We start from the raw sequence: 27,629 nt of genomic DNA, 5'->3' as shown, positions 1-27,629 counted from the left end.
TTCAGCTTGTTCTTTGCTGCAGGTCGCAGTCCTGGGGGCAAGCAGGGTTCTCGAGGCAGGTTAAAAATGAGCAAACTCAGAAGGAGGAAGATGCCCAGGCTGTGCTGTGCAGTTCACTGGCCGAGGGCAGAGGCCAGGGGCTGGCTGCCCAGGGCAGTGAGGAATGAGGCGGCTGCATCCCAGCTCTGGCCACGGGAGCTGGCCAGGGATGGGTCACCAGAGCCGGCCAGTGGCCTGCAGGAGCCACGGTTGCTATTCTGGCTCCATGGCTGGAGCAGGCAGCTATGGAGACAGGGTGGAAGTCATGTGCCCTGACCACATTATAGGAGTGGATTAAATTCCTTCTCCTATTTCATATGCCAGATCGTTTGGGCTTTATGGAAACTTAATCCTGTATGTATTTTTCTGGTTTATGTCTTAGTGTATTATAAGACACCATGAAATTTAATTCAGATGCTTTCTTCGTGTAAGAATTATCACAGTAGATTTAAAATACAGCTTTTTAACATCCTTACAGGTAAAAAAAAAAAAGTTTGTCTTGGGTGGTATATGCTTTTTACTTTAAATTATGTGCTGTTGTTCTGTAAACCTTGTTTGTCTTTGTAATGTCTCCTCCAGGGTGTCAAAGATGTGGAATTTTCTTGATTATCTTCAAAGATAGTGTGGAAGATAATGCACTCTTTAAAATCAACTGGAGGTAGTTCAACAAACAAAAGTGATGAAAAGTTTAGGGAAATAATAGCTGAGAGAAGGGAATGAGGGCTGGGCATGTTCATGCAAAGGATAGCAGAACTGAGGAGAAAAATCACCACTTATCACAAAATGTAAAGGAACATTACAGAACAGGCCAGAATCATTTAATTATTAAAAAAATAGTGATCAATGACAGAATGAGAAATGAAGTATGGTGGGGAAAATATTTTTAAAATTAAACACTAAGAAACTGTTTTTACCAATAAGCAATAAGATAATCTGGGAAGGCATGTTTTGTAATCACTGACATTGAAAACACTCAGGTCTAGGCTTGATATCTGTCTATCAAGGATGTTATTAGGATAATGATAATTTTCCTGGTATTAGAAGGAAAAAATGCAGTAGCCTATTAGTTTCCTTCAACCCAAGTAATTACATGATTTGTTTGCATGTGATATTTGCAAATAAAATGCACTTAATGCTGTGTTTTTTGTTGTTCATTTTTGGGGTTTTCTACAGTGAAGACTTGATAGATTCTCTGCTTTTGTGCCAGGAATTCTGCAGGCATATTTACTGTCCTTTAAAATGAGTTACTATGTTGTTACCTTGGGATCCAATCTAAATAAAAGCATAGGAATGAGAGAAACATGAAATGAGATGCTGTGAAGTTACCAGAGAGAAACATGAAATCATAAATTTTCAGATTCTCATTTCATCTTTTTAGGCATGTGATGTGAAAGCACCCTAGAGCTCTATAACTGAAACAGAGTAAAATGGCAAGAAAATTTTTATTGAAGGCATTGCTTCAATGGGAAGTTTAATATTTGCTTAATTTTAAGAATCAAATCCATGAAAATTCTTATAACTAAGCAGGTACACAAGAATTTTTTTGGCTGGTTGGTCATAAATTTCTGAATACAGGCTTCTGGTATCCAGATTAGAAGCATCTTGGTTTTTTTACAAATTTAGGGATTTTTTTCTAGTGTTTACTAGTGTCTAGGGAATTCTTTAGTCTTTCCAATATATGCAAAATAAATCAATATGTTTATTCTCTTACTGAAATCAGAAAGAGTCTTCCCTCTGCTTTCAGGTGATTTTGAAATAAACCTGTTCTGTGTGAAGGGTGCCAAGAGTTTGTACATGGTCTAGAGACAGTAGCATGATCATGGCCTGCATTTGGGATTGGTAAAAATAATCTTAAGAAAGCTAGGAAATGTTCTGTAATTGGAGTGCCTGTATTTTAGAATTATAGCTGAAAATATCTCTTGGAAAAGAGGAAATTATTTAAATCTTATTCTAGAAATGGGAAAATTGAGGAAAATGTGAACAACTACCAGTTTCTCACTGATGGTACTGAGACTGTGCAGTTATACCTGGCAAAAGGTATAACTAAAAGGTTGTGTTATGCACACCATACTTGGATTTTGGTAGGTAATAAACAAAGTCTCTGGTTTCCCTTACCTCAGTGCAGAACACTTGAACTTTTTTATTTTGTGAGCTGTATTTGAAACCTGATGGTGTTTTAAATCTTTCACTTTTGCCATTTCTGAATGGGTTTGAGCCATATTTAGGCTTTTTAGGTGGATTATTTATTGGTCTTACATGTGATAGCATTTATAAATGGAAGTTTCACAAATAATTAGGAATTGGAAGAAAAGCCCATCAGGCTCTGACATCTGTTGCACATAATTCCCATAAAGCTGTATTTAATCAAATAAGTTAGCATAAAACCTGAATTTATTTATGAAAATATTTTGTTGAAAGAATCCCATTGAGATGTAATGTGTCATTTCTAAGGGTATCCTGGGATACTGGCCAAGATATGACACTTAAAGAATGTTATTGAGAGCAGCATGCTTTGATGTCTCATTTATTTTGCAGTTGAATTTTCTTTTTAATTTTTTTCATTTGTTTGTTTGTTGTATGAAAATAAGTTGCTGAGAGAATTGTTTATTCCAATGAAGTTGTCCTAATCATATTCTCTGGCTGGCAATACAAATTGCCACTTTACAAGTAGATAAAAATTGTGTTTTAAAAGTGCATTTATATGGGTTTGTTACCGCTTCTTAGTTCATTTTTGTGCTGGTCTGATGATTAACCAAACATATGCTTCCTGCTTTATGGTGTCATGAACAACTTCCTGCTGCAGTTCAGTTTACTGAAACCAATCTTGCTTTTGATTTTCTCTAAAGTAACATTTATTTTCTTAAGCATACGTGGCTCACCACTTTATTCTGAGCTTATTTAGTATTAAATATTTACATTGTGTCAGGGAAAGCATTCAAATTTCATCAGAATACAGAAGTCTTTTAGATGTCTCTAATTATCTATTGCCAAATCCACTTTATCTGTGATTAGTATGAAAGGGTGAATGTTTTTGTCAAGAGCTTATAGCTTGACAAAATAGGCCACATTTTAAGCAGCCAATTGGATTCGTGTTGGCCTTTGAAAGATGCAAAATGCTTTGAAAGAAGACTTAAATGAACCAGTGAAGATTGTGCAAGCACACACATTTAATCTCAGGACTATCTGCATTATAGTGAAAGCTCTGGGAAACTAAAGGAATTGCACTGGAGAGTAATCAAAGGGTACAGCTTTATTACATCTCTGTTCTGAAAATGAAGGGGCTGTTTCCTCTGACTGAGGGTACTGGGTGCTGTGCTGATAAAAGGAAGAAGACAGTGCTTTAGACACCGTATTAGAGGTTTTCAGGATGTGTCCAGTTGTGAAATGGATGGTTCATTTGAATACAGAAGTGGCACAGGGGCTACATACAATTTTTTCTTATGGACATCAAAAATGATGTTGAAATAAGATGAAGTAGGCTGTGCTGAAAGTTGACTTCTCCCAAAGAATTGCTTTTGAGTGTTGGGTCTCCAACGAGTTTAGGTGGTTTTTGATTATCACTTTCAAATTGAAGGCACAATCATTTTAGATTCAAACAAGGAGAGGACACGCCCAGAAATGTGAATGTGGTTGTGTGGAGACCTCACAGCCGCTTGCAGGATTTGAAGGGGGCCCACAAAGAAGCCAGAGGGAGATTCTCCATCAGGAGCTGTAGTGACAGGACAAGGAGTAGTAGGTACAGATTCAAAGAGGGGAAATTTAGGTTACATATTAGGAAGAAATTTTTTACTGTGAGGGTAATGAGCCACTGGAACAGGTTTCCCCAGCCCTGGAAGTGTTTAAAGCCAGGTTGGACGCCTTGAACAATCTGGTCTGGTGGGAGGGGTCCATGCCCATGGCAAAGGGGGTTGGGAGTAGAGGATCTTTAAGGTCCATTCAACCCCCTCAGCATTTTATGAACCTACTTTATTTGTGATCTGGGATGTTTCTCAAACACAGTATATTAAAAAGACTAGATGGAATGATAGGCTTAACATGGAAAACTATGAATAATCAATTTGTCATCCCTCTATGACCAAAGAAAGCCAAATTCATAGAAGTTCAAGAAGAAAAACAAATTTATACTTTAAAGCTAAAACAATTATGGGACTTCTAAATTATTTATTTATTTCTTACTAACTTTTCATCTAGTATGATTTGTAAATCTTGACATTTTCTCCTTTATGAGCTATGTGGGCAAAAATATGAAATGTATGTTTTATATTCACATGCTCTCCAACAGAGATGAATGCATCTCTAAATACTTCTGTGGTTGCACACTACATTTGATTATTTTCTTCTGATTGTATCAAAGAGATTTTTAAAACCAAATATCTGTTGAGAGTCAAGGGGGCTGATTAAATCACTTACTTGCTTTTATTCCTGCATGTTGTTTTTGTGTCTCCTTTTGGAATCTGCCATTCCTTTTTCTTTGTCTTCTTTGAGAATGGTAACTGAAATACTGCAGGCGCTGTATTAATAGTATTGGAAGGGTTTTGGTAGTTTGGTTTGGTTGGTTTGTTGTGGCTTTTGAGAAATCATACATCATTAGTTCCTAAAGTCTCCCCCATGGAGCTGAGATTGTTGTTTGTAGGCAGCACTTACAGGCTTTAAACTAATTTTGAGATACTTTTTAACCTTTAAAAGTAGGTGAAAGTGGCTGAGGTTAATAGCTGAGAAGTCCTGGTTTCCAATGTTAATGTCAGGGGTTTTTTAGGTGCTTTACCTTCCACTATTCATTTCTGATCACAATTTGTGTGTCTCATACACATACCCATGCTTGACACACGCAGCTCCTGAGTTGCTCTTACAAAGGATTTAAGAAAGGTCAATTTCTTTGCCTGTGTTACCTCAACATTTACCTAATATATTAGTATTTTAGTTTTTAGTAGAAGATTGTCATTAAAAGTTCTCATCTCCAGACTTGAAGGTCTTAGCTCACTGACAGAAGTACAGGAGTCTTGTCCTTGTCTTTGCTATTGCTATACTGTGGAGATTTTCTAAAATTATTTTTAATTTTTACAACTTTACAAATCCACATTTGTAAAGTCAGCATTAAGGCCACATCTAAGAATAAAGAATGACTGCATCAATCTTTATTTATTAAAGGATTTTGAAAGGTTGTCTCATGAAAAGCAATTAGTAAGTGTCAGCAGTTGCATGAGGATTAACTATAGCCCTAGAAGTACACGTTTAAGTGGTAAAGTTCATTTGCTGATCTCAGATGCTGGGATGTATTTCAAAAGAATTATCTTTGCATGGTCCATATGTGTGTGTGCACATTTTAACAGGATGTCAGTTTTCATCTGTCCCCTACCTCAGAGCTGCTGTGGTCAAATGCTGTGTCTTGCATTGCTCCATGAAACACCACCTTCCTTTCTCAGGTTTGAGAGTGTAAAGCTGTAGTATTTCTAGCTAAATGTCTGCTGAGCTGGAATATCACAAAGCATCAGTTACTGTGATTTCAGTAAGTACAGAGCTGTACTATGTTGGGGGAAGGAAAGATGTGGAAGTAGTTTTCTATGGCACACAATGGAGTAATTTTCTAAACTATTCTCAGAGGTGTTTTCAGCTGTGAAGGTTGTATTCAGGTGGGTATTTTCTCTTTTCATAAGAGTGTTAAAGGTGGAGGAGGAATTAAGGTTCTGCACTCTTATGTTGCAGTGTCCTTGGGTCAGCTGTCTGATTTCTGCACATTGACTTAGTTTAGGGAAGTCAAATATCCTTCAGAGAATCCTAATACCTGTTTTACTCAGGGTTTTTTTTAAGTTTTAATGGTTAAATGCTACATGAGAGCCTTGGCTGAATAGTTGGAATCCATTTCAGAAAACATCATGTTAGGTGTCATGACCAGACATACTTCAGCTGCAAACTTGAGTATAGTAACAGCTCAAGTACAGGTTAAATGCTCTTTGTATGTGATATTTTAGGTACATATCCTTCTTAAAATACTTTAAAGCTACTATAATTGCTCCCATATTTATAGAAGGAACAATGTCATTCACAGTAATCTGTTTACATGCATGCTTTCTTTGGGGAAAACTACTGTAATTAGTGATTTATTTTATGTCTAAAGTGAGTGGGAGCTACTGCAGTGGGAAGTTGAGGACGAGGTTGAGCTGAAGGCTAAATAGGTCTGTGGTCTTCACCAGCCCTGGAAGACACTATATACACCCTGCCATCTCTTAGTAAGTTCTTTTTCTGTCCCTAATGCAGCCACCAACAGATGTGGTGTGGAGGAGCCAAGTCTCCTTCACTGGTCAGTGGTGTTTGCATTCCTGACCTCTTCTTTTACACCGCTGATTTCCCTCAGGGTCAGCTGCTGGAGGAATAGCCAGCAGAGATCCACACCTCTGGAATATGATAAAAGTAATCTGCCACACAAAGTGTAAAGATTAGCAGGTCTAAGCTGAGACATTGTTTCCTTAGTGCAAAGGTGTCACAGCTTGTTTTAAGGCATGGGTGGAAGCTTGGGATTTGTTGTGATGCTTTTATATCTGGGTATTGTTTGTTTTTGTAAAATAAAATTGAAAAGTGGTCTTGTGCTCCTCTTAGACATCAAGCCTGTTGCTACATTAGAACCTTTGATATCCATTGTAGATTAAATTATTGTATAGTATTACTGCCTTCTTGTAGGGAATGTGGCTTGGAATTGATTCTTTTATTTATTTATTTAAATTTTTTTTACTCCTCATTTAAAAACTGTATATAATACCCTAAAATAGGTCTGGCTGTAATATTTTGAAGGTAATTTAATTGCCTTTATAGATCAAATACCTCTGTAATACCCCATGGTATGAAAGATTTTGGGACCTACTAATGGATTTGTAGTAGTTCTTTTTGGTAGCCTGTATCATCTGTAAAAATAGCAATCTCAAATTAATTTTTTAGTGAATTCTTTGTATGACAGTTTAAAACTGCAGAAGATAAATATTTTCCTTATAGGCCAGACCAATCATCTGAACCCATATTTTGGATCTTTATATGGAAACCCATTGAAAATGGGAATGATGCTCCTCCACTTAGCTCAGTTGAACTGTCTTGCTCTAACTTTGTATAATACTCAAATAACTGTCCTGCATGCAGCCTTCAGTGGGTTTTCAGAAGTTACAGACCTGGTGACCTTTGGAAATATTTCATGTTATGTTCTTTCTTGTGAGCAAAGAAACAGCAAATGGCATTCCCAGTGTTACCCCCCTCCTAAGAAGGTATCATTCAGAACTTTTCTTCCATGACTCTCCAACTCTGACAGGAAATATTAGAACTCGTGTGTTGTGGTTTGTTAAAAAATGTAAATTTCTGTTCAAAATTGTTTGTCAGTCTCTCAGAAAATTAGAAGTAATTAAATAGAAAGTTCTACAGATTTGTGCCATTTCTGTACCCTCTCATCTCAAGATGGTGTGAGAAGCAGACAATTGTAATAACTTGCTGCTACTCCTTTCCAGCTAATTTGATCTTGTTCCTTAATTCTGACAGATTGTTTTTAATTTTCCCATCTGTTCCATAAAAATCTCAAGTGATTGACTCCTAGGAAAAAATAATGTCTAATAGCTGAGCCATTTTTAATGAGTTGGTATGAGTTATTTAATGAGACGTGCTGAAGAAGGCAAGCCAAAGGGAAGATTGGGCCTGGGGTGGTGGATGTAAAGAAAGGTAAAGGGCAGCCATCTGCTTCAGGAAACTTCCACTCTTCATCAGCAGCTTTAGGCTGCTGCTCTCTCCAGTTTCAGGCAGTGCCCGTGGACAAAACAACAAAGGTTCAGTAGCAGTAATTCCTTTTCCCCTTTTATTTAGAGCAGTGTCTGCCCTCAGACAGTACTGCTTTGGGGAGAGGAACAGTCATGAAAAGAAAGAAAAATCAAAGGATAAAAGAATAATATTTAAGTAACCTTAAAAGTATTATGGTCTGTGGTTTAACTTCATTTCTTCCAGCAATCTACACAAACTCCCAGATATTCCAGAAAGAACCCTAGTGCCAGTAAACAGAGTGAATGTTCTCCTCTGGCCTCTCTGAAGGCTAAAACCTGTGCTTTAAAATTGCCTGGAAATGGCATCTCCCGGGGCAGGAAGCCATCAATATGCAAGTCTTTGAGAATAGCAAGCATGAATATAAATACTAACATCTGGACTTCTCCCTTCTGTTTTGGTTTTTATATATTATTATAATAAACATTAACATTATTTTTAATAATCATCAGATAGCATTTTCTTTGGCAGCTTAAGACTTCATTATTAAATCAAATAGTGAATATAAATATACAGCTCTTTTAAAGGGAAAGTTGAAAGTTTGACTCAACCCTGCAAATATGCCATTGTGAGTCTAATCTATTGTAGAATTCATAGAATAATGAATTAACGTCTCGATTGCATACAGTGAGGCAGAACAAATGAGAGAATGCTGCTGTGGTAATGAGCAAAATACACACTTGTTTTTTCAGGTGGCAATCAGCTACCAACTAAGGAGAAAAACTTTTGTCTGCATTTTCTTAAACTAGTAAAACCTGAGAGTGCACTAGGCAAGCAGAGAGCATCAGTACTCTGCACATCCAGAGCATGTCCAAATACTCAGCCCATCAGGTGTGCCCATGACACGTACTGCAAGCAGCCAGAGAACCACTGAATGTAGCAGTTGAAACTACTGGTTTAAATTAGTACAAAATTGCACTTGGATGGTGTCTGTTTTGAAACCTGAGCTCAGCAAGTAGCTACAGATAGGAGATGCTCTGTGCTTATACAGAAGTCAGTGGCTCTGAATGAGACTAGACTGTGCCTGCAGTTTAGACTATCCTAATTTGAGACTGATATAAGGGGAAAAAATGTTTTTATTTGTAAGGATTTTTTGCTTTCTAGTACCAGTGTTCTTAGACTGGAAGAGAGAGTGGTGGTGGTGTTCCTGTTGGGAAGAAGGAATGGGTTGGTGCTTATTTTGCATGCCAGGAGACAAAAGGGACCTAATTTTGAGCAAAAAGGGCTTTGTGAACATGACCTATTATCTATCCCTCTGGATGGATTTTGGACAAAGACCTTGTTGTGTTGCAGCTTTAGTAATAATCTTACTTGTATTTATGTAGTTTAAATTAAATTCACAAGATGTAAGTTTAATAGTTCTGCATTAATTCTTCATAAAGCATTGATCTTTTGGTTTTTTTATCTCCCTCCTCAGTGTGTCAATCCTGATCTTTAATACTTCTCGGCAGTGCTTTGTTGTGGTGAAGCAGTTCCGCCCAGGTAATCCTCTTTTTTAGATTTACTTTTGCTCTCTAGTGAAGCAAGCTTTTAAGGGTTTAGCAGTTAAAAGTTGGTGCATCTGTGGTGATAAAATCTTTGTTCTATATTCTGTTTCTTTGTATGATAGCCCATCCTTTTCAGTCAGTCAGAATTTCTAACCAGGGAAATTTCCATTACAGATGAAATGAATTATCGCGGTAGTCTTAGATTCTGCTTTTGGGCTGGTTATTGTCCTCTTTTGGATGAAATTACAAACAGCAATACAATGATAGTGCAAGAAATTGCTTTAATTGGAAGTTCCTTCTTGACCTACTTGTACAGAAGCACAGTATTTTCCTTTTTATTTTGTCTTAAATATTCTTTCTATTTGTACTGTCTTATTGTGCATTGTATAGTTGGAATTTAAAATGAGGAAGATTCAGAACTGTATGCTTTTTCATCAGTATGTGGACAGCTTAATTTTACCAGTTATTATGAATTTAGGTTAATATACATTTTTTTTTCTGAGTTTTTATATCAGTTATTTTAACTCAAAGCACTATTTACTTTCTGGAAGTTAAAAACAAACTGTGTATTCGCTGCATGTTAATTGAAAGAAATGATAAGGTATTTCACTGACTGTTGCTAAGAGACCGCTTCAAGACTGCTCATGGTAGACTTTATAGAAAACTTTCTGGGGTAGTGTCACACTGCCCTTTCTTCCTGAGAGTGATCACAGCCTCTCCAGTGCTGTGCAGCAGTGTTACACTGACAGTGCATCCCTCTCAACAAGTGCTAATTGACTTGTATAAAGTGTTTGGTTATTTGTTCATCACTAATCCACTGTGTTTTATTTGCCGGTGAATGAATGGCTCCTATAGCTTTTGCTCTCTTTGAGGCAATCTTAGGGAGAAGCTTTCATATGTGTACATGCAAATATATATATATATGCTGAGAAGCAACACATTCATTGCATTATCTCCATGAAAGTGTCAAATCAGCCTCAAATGACTGGAGTTAAACCATTCCAGAGGCTGGAGCTGCTCAGACACCTGGCCTTAGGCACAGTAGTCAGTCAGTCAGACACCCCAGAGCAGTTCAGTGCTCACAACCATGCCCTGCCATTATTCACATCCCTATATTTGTAATTATATCTCCATTCCATGGTTATTGTCTGCCCTGGTGCCTGTTCAAAGCAAAGACAAAGGCTGAGGCTTTTCTCATTGCCAGACCCTACCAGGGTCCCACCAGGAAGGCGATCACTTGTTGCTGTGAGTGAACAGCTGCCGCTCGCTCTCCAGGCACGTCCCCTGTGCTGGTGCCATGTGTGCTCGCCTTTCCTTGGGCTGTGCTGGCAGGAGCAGCCTTTCCCAGTGATGTCTGTGCTGCTTGTAAAGGCACTCATCCCTCCCTGCCCTACATTCCCACCCCATTCTGTTTGACAGCAGCAGCCCTTATGCAGCCACAGCAGAATGGCTGCAGCCAGGAGGTTTTGAAGATCAGGGAGCTGAAGGGGTTCATGGTGACTTGAGAGTGGCAGAAGCACACAACCAGTGATGCAAAGACAGTGCTCTGGACTTAGGTCATCTTGAATGGTCATGAAATCACACATTTGGGAGGAGCAGAGAGCAGAAAGATAAACACGTATCTCTGCGTATGTTCCTCACCCATGACTAATTTGCAAAGGTATTGGTCAACGCTTATTTTGGTAGGCAATTGACCACACATTTTCAAATATAATAAAATTATAGGTTGCTAGGGTTGGGACCTATGAACATGTACTCTGGTTTATTCACTCTGAGTATAATGACCTTTCAATGGATTGTGATGTTTGTTTTTCTACTGACTTAAAATAAACATTATCAACTATTTGAATCATAAGCCATGTTCCGTTTCAGGAAGTACAAAACACAAGTGCAGTCAGAAGTTTAGAGAGGAGCCAGCACCTTCCCAGACAGCCAAACCCCACTGGCTCCTTAGTCCCTACTGTTGTTTTCTTTTGTTTTGTGATAGCAAACAAGTCCCTATGTGTGTCACCTACAAAGGCTGCTTTTAATAACAGCAGTGATCTTATTTGCTCCATTTGGTTGAACCATCTATCCTTTGTCCCATGTTACAGAAAGGAAGGTGAGAACATCAATTCTACTGGGGTTTCCACTCTGAGTGGAAACTTTCTTACAGCTGAGTGGCTCCAGGGTAATTAGTCTAGATGTGGATTCCATCACTTCCTTGGGAAGCGTTTTTCAAAGCCTGACAGCCCTTTTGTTGTCATTCTTCCTGATGTGCAACCAGAAGTTCCCCTGGCACAGGTTGATTCTCGCCGTGCTGCCGCTCATGGCCGTGTCCATCTGGTGATGGAGGAGACTGCCCAGCAATGATGCAGTGGCAGTTCCTGGCCAAGGAAGCATCAGAAGACAAGGGAACAGTGGACATGGGACAAGTGGGTGGGTGACTGTGGGTGACTGTGCTGAGGCTTCTGGTTTCTGCTTTCCAAACTCTTTGTGGATTTGCAATAAGATGACCACCTGTGGTGAGGAAGAGGAGGGTCACATTTCCCTCTGAAGAGTGTGCCTTAGCCAGTAGGTCACATACTGCTTTTCCATCCAGTCCTTTATCACCCAGTGCATCATTTGTGCAGTCAGTTTTGCACCTTCAAGAGAGTTATGAAAGATTCTCTTTTCCTTGATATTAGCAGGCAGCTTGGCTTTCTAGGCTTTGCATATCTGTGAGAGATAAATTTAGTTTGAACTTTTGCAAGCCAGGTGATATTAAATTCATAATCAGACTCCTTGGTGAATGCTTTAATATTTGGGTTCTTACAGAAGTGGCTGGTACTCCTTCCTTATCTACAGAGAAAAACTTTTTCCTGGGCTTGAAGTGTGGGCATATCACAGGACTCTGCTCTGAAGAGGACTGCTGGATTAGGTCCTTCTGGGAATGTAGGTTTTGATCTACATGGAGCCCAGTTGTGCTGAGGAAGAAGGAGAATGGCAGGTGCCTGATGGAATGACAGGATAGGTTTCAGGGACAGAAGACTTTTAACACTCCTAAGTCACAGTTTCATATTTCTGTACCCCACACTCTTACCTGCATCCTGTTTTAGTGCCCAAAGCCTTTAATGGGATGCATGTGTTGTTCCTTTTTAAATTATCTGATATGGGTATGTCAGTACTAAAAACGAAATAAAACTTTCAGAGGATTTGGCTTGTCTCAGAGAAATCTTGGATGTGGTTGTCATTTATGATAATTTCCCTAGCTTTTAGAAGTTTTTGGAATAATGACAATAGACACCCTTCAAGGAGCTGTCCCTTAGAGCTGGCAGGGAATATTTTTTTTTTTTCTGGCTTCATGCTGTGCTTTAAAAAGAAAACTGAGCTCTAAGTCATGTCTCTCAAGTAAGAAATGGAAACTCCGATCCATATCTGTTTGAATCTCAAAGACCTGGATATACCTAAAACCAGCAGCTTTGAAAGTTTTAACTTCCGGGGAAAGATTAGATTTTGGATATTGGACTGATCTGGACATCTCCCTTTCAAGTGCAGATCTTGCTATTCTACACTTCTGAGGTGTGAAAATGAGCACTGCAGAAAGAGCTCAGGCACAAATTTCTGGGGTGTAGACTCTGCCTCAGAGACCAAGTGCTGAAGAAGCCACTGTGGTACTTCACTGTAAAGCAACATTTCTCTAGAGACATTTTTTTAAGAAACACCAAGCTACAGTACCTGGAAGGACAAAAAGTTGTCTGTTAAACCTGAGTTCTTATATATCAATTCTGCAAGATTTAGAATGGGAAATAAAAGAGAAACTGATTTGAAAACTGTGTTATGTGTATGTGAAATATGCATGTAAAATATTTTAATGGAATAAAAAATTGATTCAAAGTTTAAAATACTTTTATTCATGGTGGTTTATAACACTCTTTTGGACAAAGGAATAGACATAAGGAAATTTCTAGGAAAAACCAGGTGGAATTGTGCCTGTATATTAAAGTTACAGTGATCTGGAGTTGTCTGTCAGTAGGGATTCTTTGTGTGTTGACATCCAGTCCTGCAAAATTTGCCTGAGTCCTTCTCACTCAGGCAAAATTTCTGTTGACATCAGTGAGAGATTTTGCTTAAATAAGGACTAAAATCTGACATTTGCACTTTCTTTAGGAGCACATTACAGTGGCAGCTGTTTGTAGATTAGTTCAAGAAGTCTTTTTCAGACTCCACACAGGAATCTGTGCAAGGAACTGTATGTTCAAAAGAGGATTTTTTTTTTCAAACAAACATACATGCTTTTCATACCCTTTCTAAATAACAGCTGAGTTGACAGGCTGAAAGACTCATCATTGTGCACATGGTACTTTATGTGCAACCCAACTTTCCTGCAAGATAACTGCATAGTTTAAATTAAATCCCAATATCCGCATTGCCCAACAAATGGAAGCTGTATGGTACTTCTGGCACTTAGATTTCTTGATGAACTAGCTTTCTTTTCCAATTTTTATTTATTTCAAGGTGCACATGAATTCATTTCAGATGATGTAAGTACAAATAAGGGTTTAAAGAATAATTTCACGGACATGGCAAGAGAACCTTTGCTCTTTAAAATTCCAGTTTTGTGTGTCATTATTTTAACAGATAACACAGCTGAATTCCTTGTTACTCTCAAGTACTCTCATGGTTAATTTCCAGGCAAAATTTGTCTTTCACCCTCTTTTATATTTAATATGAAGAGACTAACATACTGCCCCTTGTTTCTTTTGCTTTTGTCGTTTGGGGTTTTTTTAAGCTGTTTACATGTGTGAAGTAGAAAGGCATCATCCCGAAGTCTTCCAGAATCAGAACAAGGAGAGCTTCCCTTCCCTGGAGAATCCCTTACCTGCTGTGGTTGGAGTGACCTATGAGCTCTGTGCTGGCATTGTGGACAAGCCAGGCCTTTCTTTAGAAGAAATTGCTTGTGAGGAAGTCTTGGAAGAGTGTGGCTATCGTGTTTCCACTGCAGACCTCAGGAGGATCACTTCTTACAGGTAAATAGCAGTGAGTTACAACACTTTGCATTTCGTTGTTTCACAGATTGCTGAAGTGGCCTGGTTGTTCCCTCTTGCCTTGTTTCAGCAGTGTGTTGGAGGAACGTGGGCATCTGAAGGTACAAGAAAGGTGTGATTTTTAGCAAGTGAGAGGAGTATTTACAGAAATGTAAGGAATTAGAAATATGTAATCAATATGATAATTATGGGATTGAATTCCCAGGAAGAGTCATAGTATTGTGACTTATTCCAAAGACTATTAGAACAGAGAAAAGTTGCATTGGGCTCTTCAGAGCAGTTTGTAACAGCACTAGAAAACAGCCCATCTTTACTATACTGAATGTTTTGCATCTCTGATTCTTATTATTCAGATTAACAATAGAAACTGCCCAGGATGCTCTGTGATTAACCTTTAACATGATTTTGCAGAAGCATGAGAACTTGTGGCATTAGATCTCTTCATAATATTTGGTCTGTAATTAAAGCTTCTTTAAATTGGACAATAATGAATGTTATGTACAAAGATTTTTCTGATTTGACTGTGAAAATTATTACATTGTATTTTTGCAGGGTTTCAAATAGTTTTTGAGATAGTTTTTAACATGTTTGAAAACATTTATTAGGAGTAAAGGGAAAAATTAATATGTAAGTGGAAAAATACAAAATGTGAGTTGTTGGTGAAAAGAAACCATCAAGAGAAACTTTGCATACAGCTTTAATCCTATTATATCTCATTCCCAGCTTTTAGTATTGTTATCCAAAATGTATGTATGTTTGTATTTTACAGAGAAAGCAGCAGGTTTTTTACTTTCTTTATTTTACTTGACATCTCCATTGAACTAGGCACTGTCATTGGTTTTTAATTTGGGAATTGAATACAAATCCACAGCTGTCAATCCTGGCAAATGTTATTTCCTGCTGGATTAACAGGCAGTGCTTCTGTTGAGGGGAGGGGGTGAATCACAGGAGCTGTCTTTTACAACTCATTGAAACCAGATTAAGGGTTTGTTCTACTGAAAGAAAAAGTGTCTTCCAGATTTATGAGCAAGAGCTGTCTATAGAATTTCATAGGTTGGGTGACACTGACAGGCTGCTGCATGCAGATATATACATATGTATATGTATGTATGTATGTCCATACAAATGCAAAAGAGGAAAAGTAGAATACAATACTGGTAGAAGGCTGTGGATTTAGTGTAGAAGTTTGACTCAATATTAATGGTTTATATCTGCCTAAAACTCTCTGTGTTTTGGTGTTGATAAATGTCTTTGTATGTTACAGGTGGTTGTTCATTCAGTTGCTTTTTAATTTTTTTGATTACACTGACTTGTGAAGAGTTTATACAATTGGGGTTTTCTTTGTTGAGACCCTTGCAAAGAGCTCATAATCCTCCATTGTCCATGTGGACACAGCTTTCTGCCCATGGAGATCCATGCTGAAGTCAGAAGGGCCTGTAAAATTTTTATATTTTTAAATTAATATGAAAGGTTGAAGCCTGAAAGATGATATTTTACAGGTTTTTTTGTTTGATGTCCCATGATCTATTGTTAGGATTTTATTTTAAATGTTTTGCTATTCCTATTAGGAGTGCCCTGTTTTCCTCCAGCCAAGGGTTGGCATATCTTTCTGATCCTTGACGATTTGATGCAAAGACAGGAAGTAATCAGTTCATTTATGGTCTCTTGTAAGACAGAGCATTTTTCTGTAATGCCTATACTACATATAAGAATTCCTGGGCTTTTTCCAAGTGTAGCAGGTTTTTCCAAGTGGTTTATGCTGCTGGTTCATGCTGAGACTGTCAATACAAAGCACAGGCATAAAGCATTGCATTAATGCATATGCATGCCATTACAATTGTAATGCATCCTACACTTGTACTCTTAGCTCCCATCCCAGCAATCTGTGTAATAGTTGTTATGCATCATTTATTGATCCAGTGCCTCAGATCAGAGTTTTGGAGGGCTCTCTCTAGATGGCTCCTCCTCAAAGATCAGCCTCAGCTGGACTGGCAGCAGTTGTGATAAATGCTCGTCTGTGCTTTCTCTCAAACCTGATCATTCCATGGCCTCTCCTGGAGGGTTTTGGTATTCTGTCTCAAGTATCTTATCTGTCTCTACCACAAGCAACTTTTCCCACATGTCTTGCCTAAATTTCCCTTTGTTTACTTCAAGACTGACATTTACTACTCTGTCCCCAGTGGACATGAAGTATTTCTGCACCTTCCATCTATTTGTTAAAACATGTTCCCTTTATTTTATTTTTGCCTGTGCAAAACTATTTTAGTTGATTTAGTCTTTCTCTTCAGATCATGTTTTCTAGATATCTGATCATTCCTTCTGCTGTCCTCTGCCTTCTCTCCATCTGGTCTGCATATTTCTTAAGCATTTAGTGTCCAAAGTGAAGCACAGTACTTTAGTGGGGGCTTTCCTGGACAGAGTGGAAGCATTATCTCCCCTAATCTCACAGATCATTCTTTATACACTGAAGCTCGTTGTTTGCCTTTTTGGCAGAGGCATTACATTATTGATATAATTTATCTTCCACAATGCCTCTCCTATCTCAAAACTAGGAGCTGAACCTGATGATACTTGTGGGTCCCTTCCAAATCAGAATATTCCATGATTCTGCATTGTCATTCACCTCCTGTCTGTATTCTGTGCCATCACAGCCTTTGATCTTTGAAAGCAGGGAGTTGTATTCCTAATGACACCCCTTTCTGGAATCATGGTCATGAGAAGGAAATTGCATGCCTGGAATAAAAGCAGGAGTTGAGTTAGACCTGACAGAAGGGCGTGAAAAGCCAAAGACACATCAAATGTAAAGGGAGAAATGGTTTTGGCTAGGGAGGTCAGCACAGTTGTATGCCTAATGGATTAAGAAAGATGGAGCATGGACAATCCATAGGGAGAAATTAGACTATGGAGAAAAATTGAAAATGAAAACCTTGAGTGGAAAAAGAGGAAGAAGAGATGAAGAAACAATGCAGAGAAAAATCATATGCTGAGAACTAAATGGACCTGGGGAAAGTACATTCACTGTGGTGAAGAATTCTCTATAAGGAAATGAGGAAAGTACTTAGACTGTATTCAACTTTGCTCTGTTATCAAGCATTGGGAACTGTATAGGTTGGAGGTAATCTGAAGATAGCAGGGATTTTCCTGAATTATTATCAGGGCCTGTAGCAGTGGTTTGGGGGGATTTTTTATTTTTTTTTTTTAGTGCTTCTCAGCTAACCTGGAAAGTGTGATCCCAGTACTGCCACAGGTTCTTCATACACATACAGGTAACCCACTAGGTCCCCTTATTAAGCTCTGTCAAAGCTCCAGTGACTTAATACTCAGCACACAGAAGTCAGAATTAAGCAGATCTCAGGCATTAATTACCTTGAATGATCCACAGAAGAGCTGTGGAGTCAATGAGGAATCAGGAAAGAAGCCAGGAGTTGGGGAATTTGCACCATTTGAGTAAGAGTCTTGAACAAATTGTTCCAGCAGCAGGAGGACAGTATGGTGTGGGTGAGTGAAGGAGGCTGGGTTGGGGGCAGATAATGAGAAACACAAACATATTTAGAGGAACTTGACTGGAGGAGGACAGAGGAATCACACTTCAAAAATCAGAAATATCTGTTCCTATTATAGAAAAATGCCAGACAGGAGGTGAACTGAAATGCAGATGGTTCATGTTGCTGTGTAGACAGAGGAGGAATCATTCTGAAAAGAATCTGTATTGTTTGCAGCCTGTGTGGTGAGTTTAGTATCATCGCTGCACAAATTTCTGCTTTTGTGCATGGTATTCAGTAACTTCATTTTGGTATTGCAGAAAGGTTGGTTTAAATTATGGCAGCAGCTAATTCACTTTTGGAGACTTTCAGGGAGTTTTGGTGGCTGCTGGTGTCTTGAGTTCTTGTCAGTTGTATGTTTGACACCAGTCAAAAATCACATAGGTGGTTGATGTCAAGGGTGTAAAGGAATTACCTGGTTCAATAATAAAATAACAAAATTAAGCTAATCTTGTGGTCATATAATTATAAACTGAGGATTAATGAAGGTTGAAGGTTGCAGTTAAATTTAATTTTTAAAAGCTCTAAAAGAAATCTGTGAGCTTCCCATAATGTTTAGGGTTTTTTTTCACAAATGCAGAAGTTTGTAAGTGAACGTCATACCATGGACTTACTCATAAACCACATATAACAATTTTTCTATCTGTCATGGTATCCCAGCAGTTTTCTGATTGAACCCCATGTGCTGAAATTCAGCTGTGAGTCAGTTTCCTAGGTTGAAGTACTTCCAGCTATCTGCCTTGAGACTTGTTTCCTTACAAGACAGGGGAAATAAGTTGTTGTAGTTTTTGTTGTCACTGATGTTATTGTTGCTATTGCAAAGTATTCTGGTTCTTGAAAATGTTGGTTGTCTCGAAGAATATTTATAAAATTAATTGGACTTCAATAACACCTCAGAACATCTGGGTAGAGTTGAATCAGAGCTTCTGGTTCAACTTCCTTTTCCCTTCATTACATGTTTATTTTGTCCCAGAGGCTGTGAAAAACTCTTGGCTCTGACCTGAATACAATAGGAGCTGTAGGTTCTCAGCCCCACTGCAAAGAAATCAGATGAATTAGTTTAAAGGACTGACTATATTAAAATAGGTGCTTACTTTAATCTTCCTACATTTGATTTTTTTCCCAAAGTGTACAAGAAGAGCATTCAGAGAATTAATATTGGATGTTCCAATTACTGTGCCATGGCTTTTAGCCTCTGTGCAATGAGGCAAAAATGGTTTGTATTCACAGGTTTTTATGTAGAAGGAATAATAGCCCTGAAAATGTTGGAGTACATTATAATTAGAAAGATCACCTGCTAGTACACCTGTTGGGTGATGGCATAATGTAATATAATTTTATGTTAATTACTTCTATGCTTTTTTCCCTGCACCTGCCGCTTATAATGTCAGAATTGTACAAAGGTCCTAAGAAGTGACAATAGGAGCTGCATGTCACTGATCATCAGTTTACATGTTGCATGCCTAAATGGATTTTGATTTAAGCATAAGTAACAGAGATTTGTGTCACATTTGTTTGTAAACATGAGTTATGTATTCACTCTATAACCAAATTCTGCATCCAGATGGCTTATGGCTTATAAAAGAATATATTGCTTTCAGGAATTTGCACATTAACTATGTAAGATTAAAATAAAATTAAAAAAAAAGATATATTTCTGTATTCATAAGAATGTTGATTTTTTTATAGATTTTATATTTTTTTAATATTAACACATTACAAGAAATTTAGCTTTTAATTGCTGTCTATCAGAAATCTGATCTAAAGTAATAAGTCTCCACAAGGATAAGTCAATTCATTTGCTCCTCCTGTTGCAGCAGAGGAGTAGAGTATAAAATACTGTTTATATTCTTATACATTCTTTTTTCTTCAAATTAAAAATATAATATTTACAAACTTGATAATTATGAATGAGATAATTAGTTGGCATAGGCAAGCACCCAGACATGAGAAAAAGGCAAAGCTAATCTGAAACAGAAGCTTTGAATTTTGCCCTGATTACCAATGTAATGTGTGGACATGCACACGTGTGTACCTGCTCATTGTGAAGAAAAAACTCACTGACTGTTGGCAAACTCAATCTCACTTGTGGCTTCAGACACTACTAAACCTTTTTTTTTATGCCATAAGATACTGTTTCCATTTCTGATAAAAAATGTATGTACTGTATCTTTATGCTCATGAGTTTAGAAGAAGTGAAAGGTCCCATTTTGTGAGCTGGATTTCTTGCTCTTCTGTATTTCCTCATGCATTTGATAAAAGGGAAGAGTTAAAACAAAGGCTTTTGGTAGCTGCTATTGCAGTGTTTCAAAGCCAGGTTGGAGTGACAATCTGCCTCCTGTGTTTGAGGAGGAAGTAGATGGAAATACTGTAATTACAGCCTCTGCCAGCCAGTCCCACCCCTGGGCAGGAGCTGAGAAGAGCTTCACAGTCATTCTGCAGAAGCTCCTTCTCTGCTGTGGCGTTGCCTAAAAGTGTGTTGCCCAGGGCTTTAAAAGCCATAGCATGATTTAATCTCACTCCTTGAGTGTTTTATTCAAAATGAAATACGGGAAGGCAGCACACAATCTTGTTTTGATGTGTTAAACATATAGAAGTTCCTATTTTGATGAAAACCATACAAGTTTGGTATCCTTACTTTGACATGCTTACATTCCTAGACTTGCTGTTGTCAAAGGTAATGGAGGTTTCTAACTGTCTGAAGCAATGCAGAAAGATTAGTGCTAATAGAGTTTTGGGGTTTAAAATCTCTCTGTTGAAATTACAGGGCTTGTGAGCCTAAGTCCTAATGACTTGACAAGGAGTATTTGTCAGCCATGTAGCTGCTGTTAATTGGGACAACCATAAACTCCTTGAAGGAAACCGATCCTCACGATAAAAAGGCAAGGAAAACCGAGCTGTGTTTTGTGTAGACCATTTGCCTTTGTCCCACAGTTGCAAATAAGTCAAGCCCTGTGCAGACACATCAGAATACAGCCAGAACAGTCAGCTAGGTCAAGCCAGGCTTAGTAGGTCTGGGTCAGTGTGAGCCTTGATATGCCAGGTTTGGGCAGCACAGTGCTAAACCCTGGAGTGACACCAAAACCTGAAGTCTCAGCATGGACTGGTGCTGAGTTCAGACCTGCTCACCCTCCCCCCAGCCAAGCCTCTCTTGTCCCAGGAAGGCACCTTTAGCAGGAAGGTGGCTTTCCCAGGCTGAAACTCATCACTTGCAGTTCGGGTGTGCTGACCCCTGTGATTTCCACAGATGCAAAGCTAATGAACATAGCTGTAATCTGTTAATAGGTGACTCATTTCAGAACATGGCAAAAGTGTTTTGTTTGTAATGGGAAATACTGGGATAAGGAAAAGCATATGTCACAGATGCGGGTTAGAAGAAGACAGTAGCGGAAAGAGGAGTATAAAGATGATTAAAGGCACATCAAAATTCCTTAAACAGCATACTCAGAAAGTGCAAGTAATTGTGCAAAAGTAGAGGAAATCCCTAGTGACAGGTAAACCTGATAGCACACTGCAAACATAGAATTTTCTGTAGCCTATTCACCAGTCAGACCTACCTTCTCCTTCTCTGCTCTCTTCCTCCTCTTCTCCAGTGCCCAAAGTCACTGTAATGTATGTATGAAATATGAAATGTAAATGTTTTGCAAGGTTATATGGAAAAGCACTTTATTACTTCAATCAGAAAAGCTTCAAAGCAACAAACCTAACTTCTGATTTCTATAAAAGCCAAAGGTACTGAGAGAGGCAAAATGTGAATAGAATTGATTTTGGTGCAATTTTCTAAGGACAAGCAGGATACATTAGCAGTCTGGAAATGTCGTGAAAGACAGCAGTAAGCAATACTGGAGAATATTTAATTTAGTAAAGGGCAGTCCATATGGATCTATGCAAAAATGATCAACTGGTAGCTGTGCAAGCCACAGCATTTAGAGAATGAAATACCAATTGGAAAAAGGTACAATATTTGCCTCCTTTAAGAACTAAAGTATATTTCTATATCTTTCAACTTCTTTCTGAAACCATTGAACTGGTCTTTTAGAATCAGAGATTAATGGAATATACTGAGTTGGAAGGGACCCAGAAGGATCGAGTACAACTCCTGACCCTGCACAGGACACCCCAAGGGTCACACCCTGTGCCTGAGAGCATTGTCCAAAGGCTTCTTGAGTTCTGTCAGGTTTGGGCCTGTGACCACTGTCCTGGGGAGCTGTTCCAGTGCTCAAACACCCTCTGGGCAAAGAACTTTTTTTCTAATGTCCATCTAAACTTCTCCTGACAGCTTCATGCTGTTTCCCTGGGTCCTGTTGCTGGCCACAGGAGTGAAGAGATGACTGTCCCTCTGCTGCACCTTGTGAGGATGGATGTTGAAGACAGAATCCAGCATTTGCCCTTGTTAAACTCCATATGGTTGGTGATTGCCCATCTCTTAATTCGTTGAGGTCTCTCTGCAGGGCCTCTCCACCCTTGAAGGAGTCAACAACTCCTCCCAAATTAGTATCATCAAATTGGGAGGGACTGACAACTCCCTTGAGGGAGATCAGACAACAAATTAAAGCAGTGAATGTGTTTATAAATAACATCCTACAACAGTCTGCAAAGTCACCATCTAAATAGTGAAGGGATTCTAGGTAGGCTTAGAAATGTCAGTTTTGCTGGTTTGGTGAGGAAAGAGTAGAATAGAATGTAATGAGTATTAATTATTTATAGCAGCATTCTATAATTTTATTTCTAGCTCATTTGGAGGTTTTTTATTACTTTGTATCTAATATCTTATGGGAAAGTTGCACCAGAGTCAGTTAGATAATCAAGTAAGAGAGAATGATCATGTGAGTATGTCCTCCTTTGAATATGTATTGTTACAAATTTTTGTTTGTTTCTGTGGTTAAATTATATGCCAGTAGATGTGAAGAAATACCATAACTTTGGGCATCATAACAAAGGAAAGACCTTGATGTCCAGGACTTTCATCTTTCTAAGTATATTAAGTGTAGTAGCTACTTTTGATATATTTAGTTCATAACAAGACAGTATCATATGAATAAGTACAAAGAAATTACACCATATGGAAATCACCCCCTGCTATTGAGCTGTGGTGGCAGAACCCGAGTCTTACAGTGTAGCACCTTGGAAATTGGTTTTCTTTACTTTATAGAGAAGATGTGTGGAAAGGGAATTATTTCCACAGCTGTAACTATTTCATAAGGAAATGGTCACAGGTGCTACAGAAGGAGATTATGCTGTAAATAATCAAGCCAGAATGTTCTTATAGAAGTACTTCTTAAATAAATTTGCTGGTTTTGTATATAACCTTTATATAATATGAAGTGGACATGGAAATGCTCAGGTCAGGATCATTTTCATTCTCCAGGTGGGGCACCCTAGAGGAAGGTGTCAGGCTTGACAGGACATTAAATATATTGTACACAGTCCTGTGTTTTTTGTGGAACCTGTGGTGACCAGCAAACTGCATTCTTTGTCTTGCAGATTTTACAGTTGGTTAAAATGTGGATCAAAAACCCCAGTCCTAACACTGGAATAAAGTGATGAGCACAGAATGAAAGAGGTCCAATATCAACTTTCAGAGTTTCCAAAAATGCCAAAGATGGTTAAGTTTCTTTTCATAGATGTACAGGAATGATACTGAAGGGGTGACACATCTTGTCCAAAGTCACAGAATGCATCAGAAGCAATTTTAAGAAAAGAATTCACTGGTCCACTCCCTATTCAGTATTTTTAAAAAGTGTATATTATATTGATGTAAGAAACCAAATTCAATAGCCACAATTAGAAACCAACTTCAATAGTCACTATTAATTCCCCAAACAAAATAATTGCCAGTGTTCTCAGAAAACTGAGAGACAAATGATTAATTCCTGCTATGGGGTGTGATGTGTGCTGGATTAACTGAAAGATTTAGTTGACTAATGGTTGGGTAAATCTGGATATACACTCTAAGATCATAACACTGCTACAAATCTGAGAATCCTCTGTATGGGTAATAATATGGAAGCTAATTTTTCATCTTGCCCTAATGCCTCATTCATAGTTTCAGTGAACTTTGAATCCAGATTTAATGTGAAAAGTCGCTTGTAATCATGTGAAATGAAGAAATAGCGATTACAATGTGAATATTTTCTTGGAAGGACTAAATGAGTGGATTATGTACTTATCCCTCATTTAATAATACCTAAATTAAATAGTCCTAAGGAAATAGAGGATTAACAAATAAGAAGTATAATACACAGCAAGCGGTCTAGCTGAAGAAAGACTACATAATCTAAAATATCCTCAACTAAATCCACTGAAGCAAATTTAGCAGGGAGACTGAATTACTTTGGACATGTGCGTGCTTACAGTGGTCCATTTGGGTCAAGGCTAAAGTTCAGGAAGGATAGAGAGCGAGTCTCAGACTGCCTTTCCCTTCTTTACCTATCCAGTCCATGAGTGGAGGACTCCAGCTGTGAATGGACATAATCCTCTTAAGAGTAAAAAATCTAAATATTTGTGTAAAAACAAGCAAACAAATGTAGCACGACAGCACACAGATACATTGGGGAGCTTCTTCCTGTTGTTTGTGCATCTCTGTGAGTCATCCTGCAGTTCAGCTCTCCCTAAGGTCAGCTGAAAGGACTTCTGTTGACTTCAGTGTGTGTAGAACAACAGTTCACCAATATAAAATCTTTTTTCTTTTTTCATTTTCTCCCAAATTCACATTTTCCCCCAGAATATATTTGAAGATGGATCTATTTCATATGGCACTGCATTCAAAACTGTTGGTGTTTCTCTGTGAAAGTTGGAATTGATTTCTCAGTAATTCTGTCTCAGTCAATTTCTGTCTCACACTCTAAGGACCCAAGTTTCCATTCCTAGCTCCTTGCTGCTTTTCTTCTATGTAAAACAGAGTTTCCTCTCTGCTTTTTTCCAGGTCTGGAGTTGGTGTGACGGGTTCTAGGCAGACATTGTTTTATGCAGAAGTAAACGACCAGATGAGAAGCAGTGGAGGAGGTGGCCAGCCTGAAGAAGGAGAGCTGATTGAAGTTGTGGAAATACCTTTAGGAGAATCCATGAAGTTTGCTTATGATGAGACTTTCCCGAAGACAATGGGTGTCATCTTCAGCTTCATGTGGTTCCACAACAACATAGCACCTAAACTACCCAAAAAGTAAAGCACCATGATTTTAAGGAAAGCTTTTCTGCTGGTGCTGTGCATGCAGAAAGCTGAAAATCTGCCTGCCTCAATCAACTAAACTTCTCACAAGACAAATCTTTCTTTAAATAAATTTGGAAGTAAAATCCAAATTAAAATCTAAACAAAATTTCCATTATTAGTAAAATACTTACTGGCATCACTGGGGCCAGGATTTGACTTGGAGAGACAAATGTGGATTTTTGTGCAAAGGTTATGTGTCCAGTTCTCCTTTTTCACAGCACTGTTTTGAAGAGCTGTCCAAGCTCTCAGTGCAGCTGCCTCAGGAGCCTCTCACCATGTCTGTGCATGGTTAATTGTATTCATTGTTGGTTTTGATATTTTTGATGAAGAAAGCAGCAAACCTTGATAGTCACAGGTACCTTAACAATGTTCCTGAGTTCAGCACAGCATTCAGGGAGCAGCTTTCTCTGCAGTGTGTGGCTCCTGTGCAGAGGAGACGTTTGCATTTCTGAACCTGCAAACCTTTATTTCATAAGCAAACAGGTCTGTAAATCCTCCTGCTAACGTGTCACTGTGACAATGGAGCAGCTGTAAGATTATGTGCTCCTGTTTGTTCCCATCACAATGCTGGGCAGCAGTGATGGTGATGGAGGGGTGAAGGATGGGGGCTTCTGCTGGAACACATGCTTCTTTGTTTGCTTTATGGGCAATACTTGATAAATTAGATCAAACTTTGTCCTCTAGAGCAGGACCAGAGAGGCCAAATTATTTTAATTTGACTATGAGGTAACTAACACAAGTGATTTCTCTGAGGTTTTCTGTGGTCTCAATTTCCTTGTCAGCCAAATGGGACGAATGGGACTTACCCCTCAGATAACACTTCTTGGAATCTAATGATGGGAAGTGCTTTATTGTGATTTTATCATGATTTGTGTAGTTTACATGGAAGCCTGTGCAACCCGCACGGATGTACTGAGGAACACAATTTGATTTAATAAAGTGGTCTAATTAGAACATATAGCACTTGTTCTATCAGTGTAGTTTGGATGTGAACTGTTTGTCATGTGAAACTGTTAAGAACATCAATGAAAGAGAATCAAGTCTGGCAATTTAATTATGCACTGGGTTATGTTATTCACTGACTTAATCAACATGCCTCCAGGAGTACTGAGGTGCTAAGTGTGTTCAGAAGAGGACTGAAAATATGCAAACTTAACAGCTGAAATAAATGCAGCAGAGGTGTCTGATGGGGTCCAGTGGCTGATTTTAAATCACTACATATCTCAATAGGTGTATAAATAAAAAAGTTTTTTTTAAAAAAAAACGCTTTTAGAATTGCTGCTTGCTGGTTCTCCTCCTGATAGGGAGGAAGGGTCCTTGGAAAGCCACTGAAGAAGGAACAGCCTCTCTCAGTGGAGTCAGACTTTTCATGAAAGTTAAGACACAGCTGTGTTGAGCTGGGCCTGGTCCATAGTGAGTCAAGGGGTGAGTTATTGTGAGAAGCAAATAAATTCTGTCTGTCTGATGTATTTGCATTGGAAGGTGTTTCAAGGTGGGGTTTCTGCTGCTCTGTCTAGCACAGTGTGTCCTGATAGCTGCTGAGGCCTTTATGAACTACTACAGTCCATAGAATAAATAATGCCTTTTATTCCAGGCTGTAGTTACCAAAGTTTCTATTTGATTCAGAATTACTGGTCACATAGCAGCTTGTTATCTGGTTAGTGTAAAACTAATAAATGTGTATGCATACATGTCAAAAGCCTTTTTTCTGTATAAAGTAGAAATTGGGAAAAATAAAATCTTTTTCCCCCTCCAAGGCACTGTGACTCTTAACAGACCAAAACTCTCCAGGGGCAGTGGCAGGCTGGCCAAATCTGACCCCAGCTCCTGCTGCTGGTCAGCAGGAGGCTGTTCCCCATAGCTCACCAGCATGGGGGGACTTGCAGGAGGTGTCTGCAGGGGCCATGCAGGGTGACACCGAGGAGCCACCGCCACCAGAGCAGCAGCAGAGGCTTCCCAGGGGTGGGGTGAGAGCTGGAGGTCACAGCGTGGAAGAGGGGGACATGTGACAGCGTGGAGGAGGTGTGGGGAGGGAAGCCACAGGGGTGGCAGGGTGGCATCAGTGCTCTGCTTGCTCCCAGGTGACCTCACCAACAGAACCTAGAGGCTTCAGAGTGTTCTTAGGCAGTTGATTCTCATGGATAGAGGTGCTAGAGGGCAGTGGCATGAGCTGGGCATTCCCTCAGTGCTTCTCAGGCAGCCAGACAAGAAGCGCTGTCCCCACCTCCCAGTCTGCTCCTCCCCAGGGGTCCACTGGGCACACACCTACAAACTCCTGGGGACTGCAGTGGCTCTGAAGCCTTTACACCCCAAGGGATGCTATACTCCATCCCTGAGCTCTGCCTCACCATCCCTACAATGTGCAATTCTCAAACACACAAAACAGTCACAGGATTATTTTCATTTTCTTCCACAGTTTGGGAATTTTCCACTGAAACAGCAATATACTGAAAGCTGTGCATAAAGCAGCAGGGGATCTGGAGTTTGAATCTGCAATATTTAATATAAATGTGTCTTCAACCTCTTACTTTTTCCATGTTAATTTTGGTAGGAGATTTTA

The 27,629-nt window shown here is 38.9% G+C and overlaps 1 protein-coding gene across 2 annotated transcripts in view; it reads left to right on the top strand.

Annotated features, from left to right (window-relative positions):
* NUDT14 (nudix hydrolase 14) overlaps window positions 1-26,850 on the top strand; it is a 59,403-nt gene extending 32,553 nt beyond the window's left edge. The window contains exons 3-5 of one of the 2 annotated variants that reach the window (XM_058862343.1): window positions 9,242-9,306; window positions 14,062-14,299; window positions 24,785-26,850. In XM_058862343.1, coding sequence (XP_058718326.1) covers window positions 9,242-9,306; window positions 14,062-14,299; window positions 24,785-25,025 — 544 coding nt within the window. In that variant the 3' untranslated portion in view covers window positions 25,026-26,850. The remainder of the gene's footprint in view (window positions 1-9,241; window positions 9,307-14,061; window positions 14,300-24,784) is intronic. The other variant, XM_058862336.1, reaches the window with a different exon arrangement.
* The last annotated feature ends 779 nt before the right edge of the window (window positions 26,851-27,629 follow it).

This window comes from Poecile atricapillus, chromosome 1 (assembly GCF_030490865.1).
Source record: "Poecile atricapillus isolate bPoeAtr1 chromosome 1, bPoeAtr1.hap1, whole genome shotgun sequence".
NCBI lineage: Eukaryota > Metazoa > Chordata > Aves > Passeriformes > Paridae > Poecile > Poecile atricapillus.
The sequence above is the reverse complement of the archived record's forward strand: the minus strand, read 5'-3'. Positions and strand labels throughout refer to the sequence as shown.